This window comes from Montipora capricornis, chromosome 5 (assembly GCF_036669925.1).
Source record: "Montipora capricornis isolate CH-2021 chromosome 5, ASM3666992v2, whole genome shotgun sequence".
Taxonomy (NCBI): domain Eukaryota; kingdom Metazoa; phylum Cnidaria; class Anthozoa; order Scleractinia; family Acroporidae; genus Montipora; species Montipora capricornis.
Genome location: NC_090887.1, coordinates 18344865 through 18357364, shown reverse-complemented (window position 1 = coordinate 18357364; position 12500 = coordinate 18344865). Strand labels below are relative to the sequence as shown.

The following is a 12500-nucleotide window of genomic DNA, read 5'->3' as shown; positions in this document are numbered from 1 at the left end:
AATAATTAATAGTAATTATTATTATTTATTATACACTAAAACTGATTAGATACTGTCTCGTTAGTCTCAGTTATACTTACTAGTGCCTTTGATTAGTCTGGAGAAGAGGGAAACCCAATTTAAGATTAAGTTTAGGGAGAACTTAATCCAATTTCTTTTTGCAGGATGTCCCAATTTCAAAGTACTTGCTGACAACAATGGCACAATTGGTCATGTCAGCAGGACAGCTGGAAAAACTACAAACAACAAGTAATGTTTTTTTTTTTTTTTTGAATTTTCCACTTACAGTATGCTTTACGTGCTCACTAACACCAAAAACCTTAGCGGTATATTCAAAATAATTATATAATATTGTTATGTTCCCCTTCTCATGAAGTTGAATTTGACCAGTTGGCTTGATAGCTTTATTGGTACATGTACATCCCAAGGCCATTGATAAGGTGCCAGTCTGCTGAGAAGTAATTATTTTTGGTGGTTGGATTATCGGTCCGTACCACCACTCAGATTCCTTAAAATAGAATGTAACTTTGACAATGCAAAATTAATGATTAGACCCTCTCTGATCCATCATCCCAGACATCACAACCCTTGCTTTTTGAAGATCACTGTGCAGCATAAAAGAATTCACAAAGTCGTTATTTCAAAGAGTAGGGTCTGGAGTTCTTAGTGCTATCATCATCATTATCATAGTTATTATCATTATTTTTGTTTATAGAGCGGTTTTCAATTGAGTGTTGAAAGTAATTAGTGAATTGCTTTGCTTTTGCATTACTTCACTCAGTGATTGGTTCAAAGTTCTCTAGCCACTTTTTCAACCAATCAGAAGTGAAACCAAAACCAATTATCATGGCTTGCGCGTGCACATTTTCCCACTATTTGTGTCGGCTACGTGTAACAGTACTACACTTCAAGTTTTGATTGGTTCACTGTCCGAGATTGTCTCTGTCCTTTTTGATTGGCTAAAGTAATTACATTGGTTTTGGTTTTGCGAAACTTGATTTGAACCTGCTCTTTTCTATAAAGTGAAATACTAAAATACCATTTTAATTAAATGAAAGATCCCCAACCCCAACCCCTCCCCCTCAAAATTAATAATAAACAGAAAAGGTTGGCTTTTCCCCAATGTCGTATAAACCTGTCAAGTTTTCATCATGTGAATACATTGACTAACTTTTCCTACTTTTGTCATTACGCGCACCGGTGGCTCAGTTGGTTGAGCACCGGGCTGTCACGCGGGAGGTCGTGAGTTCAACTCCGGCCGGACCAACACTCAGGGTCTTTAAATAACTGAGGAAAAAGTGCTGCCTTTGTAATTACATCTGCAAAGGGTTAGACTCTCTAGTCTTCTCGGATAAGAATGATAAACCGTAGGCCCCGTCTCACAACCCTTCATAATCCTGTGGGACGTAAAAGAACCCACACACTTGTCGCAAAGAGTAGGGCATGTAGTTCCCGATGTTGTGGTCTGTCTTTTGTGGTGTATCATGGTTGGGAGGGTAAATGCTCGGAGATATTAGCTACACCAAGCTACTCTAAAATCCAATGGTAATGAAAGAGATGTGATGTATGATATGATATGATATGATATGATATGATATCATACTACCTTCACTCCGGAACTGCCCTTGTTGATGAGTAGAATCATCTCACATTAGACAGGGTAAAGTCTATTGACTCACTCGTACGAGGCAGTAGGTTAAAGGGGACATAGTTGTTGAGTGGATGTAGAGATTGCTGAACCACCCAACACTGAGGACAAAAATCGTCTGGCGTTGTCGTTAGACAGAGTAAAATCTATTAAGTCTGTCACTGCTGCGAGTCAATGGGTTATTAAACGAGCTCATTTTTCACCCTGGCAATAATAGACCTTTTTACCGATACGGCAGCCATTTTGATTTCTATTGTTTCAAATCGCTATTATGGGATGCCCAGGGGGCAAATACATATTAATTTGCCCCCTGAGCATCCCATAATGTCTTCTGAAACAATAGAAATCAAAATGGCCGCTGTATCTGCAAAAAAAACTATTACAGGGCTTCATATTGTACACTCATAATAATTTTACACTGTAAATGGTTACAATGTTACCCTCCTTGAAAAAAAGTAAGTACTATTACAGTATAATTTATGTAACAGTAAAGCTTGGTCATGAGCTTTGATTGCTATTATGATTTTTTCAATTGCTTATGCAAAGTTTTGAACATTATAATGCTGCATTTGAAAACTTCATGCAACGTACCATATATGTTAGAGCTTGTGATTTAAGATCCATCTGTTACATGTACCATGCCACTTACTCAGTTTTATCTCAAGTGCTGTGAGATAAGGCTCGTGATTATAGCATCTACTCTATATATGTATACTGTATCTCAGAAAACCAGCCATAGAATCCATAGGTAACCATTAATTTTGCAGGTGACTGCACAAATGTACAAAGGCAGCACGTGTCAGTCTGTCTTTGCTCTGAACCACCAACCTTCGGTATTATACATGGCTTGGTCCTGTACCAAACAAGTTTTTCTTGCTATTTTACATGTAAATGTACATGGTTTTGCATACCATTTCGTCTTGGATAGATGGGAAATTAAATAATTTATTGCTTGTCACAGATAAGCATTTTAAATCGATGACTTGTCATGTTTTCCTTTCAGTTGAGTATGCAAAAAAAGAAAATATTAACCCTCTGGCCATTACTGATGCCTTTGCGGGATATATATCCAAAAAGTGAGTAGGTCCTGCTACTACCGCTAACTACAGGTGTATCCAATAGTTTGTTAAATTCATGAATTTAATGACATTACATGTACACTGTACTGATCATTGCTCAAAGTGAAGTAATGTCTTGTGGCTTGACTAATTTTAATTTTTTTAAAATCAGCCTTTATTGATGGTGTGAATTAAAGCCTTCACATGTAATTAAACTTTCTTTGTTTTCACTCCTTGAAGGGATTTTGATCCGAGAAATGGACTTGAGGTAAGAAAGGCATTCATTGTTATTGTTTACTAACGGAGCTTGAGGTCTAGTATATTGTATGTAACGGGCGGAGTTTTTTTTTCAGTTGAAGGAAAAAAATCTTATGCAAGTGGCAAAATATCCGCACATATTATAATAATAAATTAGGTTAAACCATTCAATAAGGTGTATATATGTATGATTAAATCTTTCTTTTGTTCATGTTAAGTTTTTACATTGTAATAATTTGCATTGATGTCAGAATTGCATTCTGTTAACAGATTGTGAAGTTACTTGATAGCCTTGACTGCACACAGGGGCTTTGTAAGTTGACAACACTTTACTGAAGCTAATGACAAGTTTTCTGTCGAGTGATTTTTTTCTTTAAGGACGGTGCCTACTATTGTTATTGTGCATACGTTCTGCGCATCTCCATACTAATGCAGAGATATTTTTGCGCGGTTTAAATTTATGCGGAGAAAGTAGATCTTAGTAAGTACTCTTGGTATCCAAAAAGAAAATTGGGGGTAACCGTGCATTTTTCAGAGATAATTAAGCTTTAATTTGGAAAGGAACGGCATACATTGCTTTGTATTTTAAAGCTTTTTGCTAACATTGTTGATTAATTATCTTTGAAAAATGCGTGGTTACCCCCAATTTTCTTTTTGGATTTTAATAACACTTGTTGAGATCTGCTTTTCCCGCATATTCATAAAACCGCGCAAAAATACCTTTGAATTAGTAGGCACCATCCTTAAGCCAACTTAAATCCGGAGTTTCTTTAAAGATTAATCTGTCCTGAAGCCTGTATGAAGGCAGTGCTTGCCTTGAGATCGGGGATCCCGGATTCAAGACCAGTTCTGACCACTCGTGACCACTCGTTGAATTTGATCCTGGTAGTCTCTTTTTAACTGCACTTGTAAAATAATAGTTTGCCTCCAGCCAGATGAGATTCTTAATAGCTGTCGTTCTGTTCATTGATTGTGTTTCATTGGCCCTGAAAGCACCTATGGGGAGTGGTCAATCAAGCATGTATTGTATTGTATTGTAAGGCTCAAAGTGTAGTTTCTCCTCCATCTTCTTTTGATATACATAATTATGTACCTGAGCAAAGAATACGATATAGGCCTGATTGAAGGCTGCCTGCAGCCTCTTGTTTATCAGTTTTATTTTAGTTAGACCTTTAGACCTTGGATTTTACTTTCACATAGATGTTGAACTACCTAGTTCGCTCCGTACTGGAAAAATATTGGTTGAGTTCCTTTTTTTGCAAGTTTATTTCACGCTTGGTCCATAAACTTGCGAAAAACAAACGAGACCAGCATTTTCCCAGTGCGGACCGAACAAGGTAGTTCAATAAGGTTTTTATTATATTGGCGGTACTCGGCAGATTTGTCAGTGTTTTGTTTATCTTCTTCCGATTCTTTTTTGGTACTTGCTTCTTCGCCGGCTTCTTTTTTAACGGTTCTGGGTCCGGTTGCTCAAAAGCCGATTAACGCTAATCCCAGATTAAAAACTTACCAAGGAGTTTATTTCTCCATTCCCAAATGTTGTTCAACGCTGATATTCGGCAAAACTTTACATTAGAGGAAGTCAATCTTGAAAAACAAAAATAAGCAAAAGAATGTTTCACCAAAAAGATGAAAACATGAAACCAAACTTAATCGACACTAATCCTGGATTAGATTAATCGGCTTTCAAATAATCAGGCCGTGGAAAGTAAAATGCATACTGGAACTCCGACATGACTAAATAAGAAACGTTTCTCGCATTTTTCTTTTCATGTGTGAGAAAACGGAAACAGAAAATGGAAACAGTTTGGCAACCTATGTTCGCTGCTTCGTGACCAGTCCATCATCGTCTTCGTGGTCCGTATTGCGAAATTTGAACCGCTCAGAGAGTCAATCAGAATTCTCGTTTTCATCTCAGACCAGTTTGCCTTCATAATAAAAAAAAAATGACTATTTATGGCAGGCACATTTTGAATTACTGGTAATCATGCTCTGAAGTTTACCCAAAATCTTTCAGCTAATTATCAAGTTTTCTTTTCCTTTTGCTATTTATTAATTGGCAGCGTCTTATTATTTTAATTATATTTTTATTGATTGACTTATTTTTTTGTTGTTTGTGAAGCTGCGGTAATTTATAAAGCCTGTGAAAAGTGTGGTGCTCAACAAGTGATGAATAGAGTGGAGTTCGTTAATCTCCTTCTACAAGAAGTAAGTATTTTGCTAGCACGGCACACTCACATGGATAATCTTTCTTATCATGAAAAAAAGGGGGGGGGTACTCATTTTAGATTGGATAATCACTGTCTATTTTTATTTTTCTGATTATCCTTGTCAATATTAAATGAGAGAAAAATTCATATTATCATGGCTTGAAAAACCTTGAACTGCAAAGAATCCATAAGAACACTTCTAAAGTTATGGATAAGGCACAGAAAACGGCAAAGAAACCTAAAAAGAACATCAGGAAGGAGGATGAATTCTTCCTTTCTGTATCCATTTTGTCTTCTTTGGAAGTCAAAGGCAAACCCTGAGCTCTTGTTCCGGAAACTTTAGCTCTGAAGAAGAGTGCATATACATGTACTGTATTAATGAAAGGTACAAGATTTTGAAAATCGAAAATTGCATTGTGTAGATCTCGGGTGTCCCAGAACAAATAAAAAATGTGTCGCATTTTTCGGCAAATGGTGCCTATATCAGTCTACTGTATTTGTTCAGTGTTTTCGAGAGCACTCCATTTCATATTCTGGACAATGATAGGACCATTTCAGAGTTCCTAGGTCACAGATTTTCCCCTACATTTATTCATGTATATTCCTTGAAAGGTCTGAAAAAGTTGTGCAATATGCCATTTTCGAAATATCAAAATTTCAGCTTGATATTGAGGCAGTCAGGACAAAAACAATAGAAACAACTTTCCTTTGTCTTTGTCCTCACTGCCTCACTATCAAGCTGGATTTTAATATATCGAAAAAGGCCTATTTTAGGACACAAAGTGTACAAACCCTGCCTTTCTTAAGAAATTAAAGAGCAGATCTTGTCAGGCAACATAAGCTGTTTCCTAGCGTTGGCCTCATTAAAACTGCAGGAGTTACTTTCGTTGTCTCGTTGTTTCGTTTGTGATTGTGCGTCACCGAAACATGATTTTTTTTTTCGTTTTATTCAGGGTTTAGGACACCATCTTGAGTCCCGCACTTTCAACTATGTGATGGGCAGTCTCTCAGACAACAGAATGGCCACCGAGTTTTACGAGGTATGTTTAGAAGGGGACCCAGGATTGTTCAAACAGCATTTTCGGTGAATAAAAAGGCGTCCATAGAATTTAAGGGCTGTATCTAAAAATGTCTGGTTTTTTTTTTTCGGATTTATTTAGTATGAATGATCAATCACTTGCATGCTTCTGAGAAAAAAAAAACTTTATTTTACTGTGTATATGTCCTTGTCCTTTGCCATTGGCCAATATTAAAAATACCATAATACTCTTTGTTTTTCCCTCCCACATTTTGCATAAGAATTGTTTTTATTTGCTCATAAGTCCCAAGAGAAACTGGAAACAATGCTTATGCAAAATTTTGGAGGTACAAACAAAGAGTATTACAATGGTATTTTTGATATTGGCTAATATAATCAGTTTCGTTGATCTGGTTTTATCTGTAAAGGGTCTTTGCTGTATTTCTTTTTCATTTGTTTTGTAAAAAAATAAGTCAATTCTCTCTCTGCTTTGTTTAGTTTGTAAGAGTATTAAGGGAAAACAAAGTTCAATTGGACATTCACCATTACAGGCAAATGCTGAGGGTAAGAACTAAATCATTTAATTGTTCTCTTCTCGTAAATGACCTCTTACAATTGAACCGAGCTTTTTGTATTTTATAAGGTCCACATTTTTCACGTCTAAGCGCCATAAATTGACTAGAAATGAAACAAACAAAAAGCTGTTAGTAAAATTGTTATTGATTGTCAGGATCATAATTCATATACCTTCTGTAATACTTTCATCAACCAAAATATTAAAATCCAAATTGCATTCCCGGGATATCAATCGAATATTATAAATCGTTTGCAGACAGAACAGGAAGTGGTGTTTATGATCTCAGTCCTGCCCTTTTCACGTCATTGATGACGAAGTCTCAATGAGGTATAGTTTGGGGGCTTCAGGTGCTCACTGGATCACTTGATCAATGGGCCGTTAATTAAATTTCGGGTTTCGTTCGGGCGGCCGAACTGGTGTACGAATGTGCTCGAAACGGAAGCGCGCAAAGCGCACGTGTCGCAGGTTTCGAATCTTCCTTTCGCTATCAAAATTAATTAGAAGTCTTAACAGTCGTAGTAAAATATATAACGATCCCAGTGTTCTACATTTCATCAATGAGGTGTCTCACAGAGACTTTGATTAATCCCTTAAACGAGATTTTAAATTGTCAGTTTTCGTTGAAGTCTTATGCACTGTTGGACAAGTCTCTTGCTTGTATTGCACAGACGAATGCTTCCAGCAGTCTCGTTTTCCTTGGCTGATGAAAATTAACCATGTTTTTATGATGATGTTCCTATTTTTAACAAGTTTCTTTGTCACAGATGTTGGCTTTTGATGGGAAAGCTGAAGCTGCACAGTTTTGTTTCGATAAATCTGCGGTAAGAGATGTAAATAATAAAGAAAGTCATTCTTTACAATTCTTTACAATACAATAGCTTCCAAATGAGAAAGTTGATTGAACCCGAGTAAGAAAGGTCATGGTGTATCCATCGTCATCGTCCAGTACGATACGATACATACTTAATTGACCACTCCCCATATGGGCTTTTCAGGGCCAGGGAAACACAATGACGACAGAACAACAACTGTTAAGAATCCCAACTGGCCGAAGGCAAGCCAGTTGGCTATTTACAAGTGCAGCTGAGAAGTTGAACCAGGGGGCTGCCAGGAACAAATTCAACCAGTGGCCATGACGTGTCTTGAACCCGGGATCCCCGAATCTCAAGGCAAGCGCCCTAACCACTGGGCCACGCTACCTCATCGTCATCAATGATCATGATCATTACCAATCATTGTTCGTATGGAGTGTTTTCACTCACGTGACCAGCAGCCATATTGGATTACTGAAACAAAAGAAAGTAATAGCATAAAAACAGAGCGCCATATCCCAGAGGATTAGTTTGGTACACAATCGTGGTCGCCATTCCTTTGTTTTGGAACACCAACATGGCCGCGGTGACGTCATATGAAAACGCTCTATTCCTAGGAATACAATGTAGGAGTAAATCCAAGACAACCTTTCATTTAGTTTGTTGTTGTTGTTGTTGTTTTGTTTCATTTATTTGTTTGTTTGCTTGTTTTAAGTTGATATTCGTTTTCTTTTCATAGCAATTGGAAGAACCAACCGCACTGATGTCTAGTTACCTGATGCAAGCGTATGCTCACTGTCCAGAAGGAGGAATGCATGCCAGTGCTCCAAAGGAAAGGGTACGAGACTTTGTGCATAACGAATAACTAAAGAAGAGAATCAAACAATGTTAGCTTCTACAGTACATTAAAATGCCCCTGTGGTAAAAAAAAAAAATCACTTTTTTCCTTCAGATTTTGAAAGTGTGTTTGCTTAAACACCTGACTGGCAAAATTTCGAACTTTGATTTTGAATCCAAAGGCCGTTTACTTTGAGTGTAAGTTTTGGATTTCACGGTCCGCCATTCTCACGTTCAAAAACTGACCGATTGGACCTCAGAGGGTTCGATCCAGGGAAAAGTGACGTCAAAGGCTCACCAGCTTATCATTTCAGCTTGTGAATGCAGCATGTTATATCTGCAAAACGCGAGTTTAAAAGTCTGAAAGCCCAAAACTGCCGTGCTGCATATTAATTCCGCGGTGTACACAAGCATTGCATTCTTAAACTAGTGAGCCTTTGACGTCATTTTCTCCTCGATCCAGCTCCTGAGTTAAAGTTAGTAATGGCGGACCATTTCATAGGAAAATTCCAGTTAAAAAAAACAAGTTTCTTTTTGAAATCAAGGCTTAAAACTTTGGTTGCTCAGTGTTTAGTTAACATAGTTTTGAAATCCAAAGAAAAAGAAGAATTGATTTTTTTTGGCCACAGTGGTACTTTAACAAGAAAATGGTATTTCTTTCCTACACGCTAAGATGAAAGCTTCTTTTAGGCTTTTCAATTAGATTTTTTCCCAGTGGGTTTTATGGCGTACATACAGTACCACTTATTGTTGCTTAATACATGACTGACAGAAGCACTTCCAGGGATCGCGTTAATGCAGAAATCGTGCATTTTTACGCAAATAAAATCCAAAAAATGCATGATCGAAATTTTAATGCGTCCCGGGACGCAAGGCACTGACTTAAATAACTCACACAACTTGCTTTGATTTGTCAGTATATTCTGTTGTTTGTAAAACTGTTGGAGCGATCTGTGATCATAATTGAAGTTCGAAGAAATGGGGTTTAAAACATCTAAAAAGGTTAAAACTAAATTTTCGACCGCCTTCTGCGGTCTTCTTCAGAGGAATGTACTTTGCAAGTCACTGAATGCAAATATATAGCAAAAGACGTCACTGTTCGTTGCTCCTAAGGGAGGAAACCAGTGATGCGTAAACCCTTGGAAAGGGTGCTCTTTCATTAACAGAGTTCTTGTCCAGGAATGAATGTAACGGCTCTAGAAAAAGCCTTTGTCGGCCGGTCCTATGCATATGCGTCAATATTAATTCCAAGTTGGTTACTCTCTTTTTCTCATAATTTAAAACATACTCTTTTTCTCGCTGAGGGTCACCAAGATTTGGGACCCCCAAAAAATGCTTGGGACCCCAATTTGGCCGAACATGCGGGTCCCAGGACCCAGATTGAAAAATCCTAGTGCCATCCCTGAATTGCAGATCTGGAGGGGATTTCTGTTGTTACAGTCTCTTTCGGCCATTCCTATGTTTTATTTTGCTGGTATTCTTTACGTTTATGTGATGTGATTCTTTAAATCTTTCTTGTTGTGTTTGTTTGTTTGTTTGTTTGTTTGTTTGTTTGTTTGTTTGTTGGGAGTTGCTCTCTCATGGCTTGGAATGAATGGTCTTGGAAAGTTAATAATAATAATAATAATTTTATTGCTTCTATAGCGCATGATACATGAGAAGATGCTCTCGTGCGCTTTACAATGACAAAAACAAATCAGTTACATGAAAAATGGATAAATCTAAAGCTAATTAATATTCCAACTATAAAATTGCATAATATCAACTATAAATTCATACTTGATCAGATATTCTGTAAATTATAAGCTTTCCGAAATAAATGAGTCTTAAGGGCTTTCTTGAATGTTTGTACGTTTTGAGAATGGCGGACTGCACGTGGTAATTTGTTCCATAAAGCTGGTGCAGCCGCTACAAAGCTACGATCACCTAATGTCTTTAGAGTTTTTACTCGAGGAGGCTGAAGAAGAAGCTCATTAGTAGATCTAAGATTATATGTACACTGAGTCCTAAGGGTGATCAATTCAATTAAATATGCTGGTGCAAGACCATGGATTGCCTTAAAAGTAATGAGCAGTATCTTAAACTGAATGCGAAATTTAATGGGTAACCAATGTAACATTTTAAGGGAGGGGGAAATGTGATCGAAACGCCCTAAGTTACAAATAAGTCTTGCTGCTGAATTTTGTACCCGTTGGAGTTTGTAAAGTTCGGTGGCTGGTAGACCGTATAGTATACTGTTACAATAGTCCAAGCGACTCGTGACAAGGGCATTGACCAGGATCTGCGTGGTTTCACGACTGAGGAATTTCCTAATTTTTCTTATGTTATACAAGTGAAAGAAGGCAGATTTGCATAGGCGATTGATGTGGCTGTTTAGTTTGAGCTGATTATCGAGCCAGCATCCGAGGTTCTTGACTTCAGAAGACGGGGAGACTTCCACCGTTCCCACATTGATCGAATCAATGTTGACTTTCGCCAGTTGCTGCCTAGTCCCAATAACCAAAAATTCCGTTTTGTCATCATTTATCTTCAAACGATCAGCCAGCATCCACTTCCTTATGTCGTTGATACACGCTTCCATGGCTACCACTGCGTTGGCGGCATGTTCGGGATCGGGTTTAAACGCAACATAGAGCTGAGTATCATCGGCGTACGCATGGACTTGGGGGAGGTGTCGCTCAATGATGGTAAAGAGCTTGCTGGCGTAAAGAACAAAGAGAAGAGGACCTAGGCAGGAACCTTGAGGGACACCACATTTCACTTCGAACTTTTTAGATGTATGACCATTGATCGACACTGACTGGGAGCGCTGGTATAAATACGACTTGAACCACGAGAGCACGTTACCAGAGATACCAAAATCTGACTTAAGACGGTTTAACAATATCGCATGGTCTACAGTGTCAAAGGCAGCACTTAAATCTAGTAAAACTAGAAGGGTTAGGTGCTGCCTATTCATATTCATAAGAATGTCGTTCTTGATGCGGAGAAGTGCAGTCTCGGTACTATGGCACTCACGATACGATGACTGGGCTTTCGGGTAGAGGTCATGAATGGTCAAATGATTGTGAGTTTGACTAAATACAGCACACTCAGTCAGTTTCGAGACAAATGTGAGATTACTTATGGGACGAAGATTAGGAAAGATGACTTCAGCTGATGATGATGGGTGATGATGATGGGTGATGATGGGTCCGGAAGTTCCGGACCCATCATCCTCATTCATGGTTTCTTTTATTCAAAATAGAGGATACAGTACATTTACTTTTATCAGGGCTTACACATGTCCCATGTCTCATGTCTTCATGCCTTGTCTTTCAGATGACAAAACTTTTGTACTATTCCTACTTGTATTGACAGACTGTCAAAGCATTCATAAGCATATTTACATTTTATATGTTCTGTTCAACAAAGGAGTAGTCCGGCTGTTTTAATTCTTTTAACTGGTTATGGGTGTACTTTCCTTCTGTTTTGTGCAGTGAATAAAATTTGGATATACCTGCTCTCCGTGCTGGGCACGCGAGTTCCCGGTTTGGTCTGGTTGGGGACCACAACTTTGTTAGCCTATGGCTATTACATGCTACCCTTCACTTCAATTCACTTCACAGTAACAGAGTTATTTAGTTTTCTTCCATGTTTACAGCAAATGTGAGGTTGAAATTTGCGTCTGTCCAAATAGTTAAAGCTACCGTAATTTGCTTTGGACTGAATTCTCTTCTGTTAGCCACAGATATCTAGCAAAGAGAGAAATAAGTTTGAATGAGGTCAGTGTCGTAGGTACATGTATTTAACAAGAAGCCTGCTGAACACTAAAAATGTGAACTTGAATCACTCTTTACAGCGATTACCAGTCACACGCGCCTCTCAACGACTCTTTTTCATTTTTCGAAACTAAATCTGGGTGGACGTCAATCAACTGTTTCCATGACAACAGTCCTGTTCACTTGTGACTGATAGCCGCTGTAAATGTTAAACCCAGAAAGCCTAACATGATTTCCTTTCCTTGCAACAGAATATGAGACGAATTATCCAATTGTACAATGAAATGTGGGAACAAGGAAAAAGGTAACCCCTTTTAATTA

General features: G+C 38.0%; 1 protein-coding gene across 1 annotated transcript in view; it reads left to right on the top strand.

Moving 5' to 3' along the window:
- LOC138049755 (uncharacterized) overlaps window positions 1-12500 on the top strand; it is a 33503-nt gene that overhangs the window by 7427 nt on the left and 13576 nt on the right. Inside the window, exons 5-14 of the mRNA XM_068896164.1 lie at window positions 165-249; window positions 2652-2724; window positions 2947-2974; window positions 3235-3277; window positions 5087-5172; window positions 6128-6214; window positions 6691-6756; window positions 7534-7590; window positions 8321-8419; window positions 12431-12483. Of these exons, the coding sequence (XP_068752265.1) occupies window positions 165-249; window positions 2652-2724; window positions 2947-2974; window positions 3235-3277; window positions 5087-5172; window positions 6128-6214; window positions 6691-6756; window positions 7534-7590; window positions 8321-8419; window positions 12431-12483 (677 nt within the window). The remainder of the gene's footprint in view (window positions 1-164; window positions 250-2651; window positions 2725-2946; window positions 2975-3234; window positions 3278-5086; window positions 5173-6127; window positions 6215-6690; window positions 6757-7533; window positions 7591-8320; window positions 8420-12430; window positions 12484-12500) is intronic.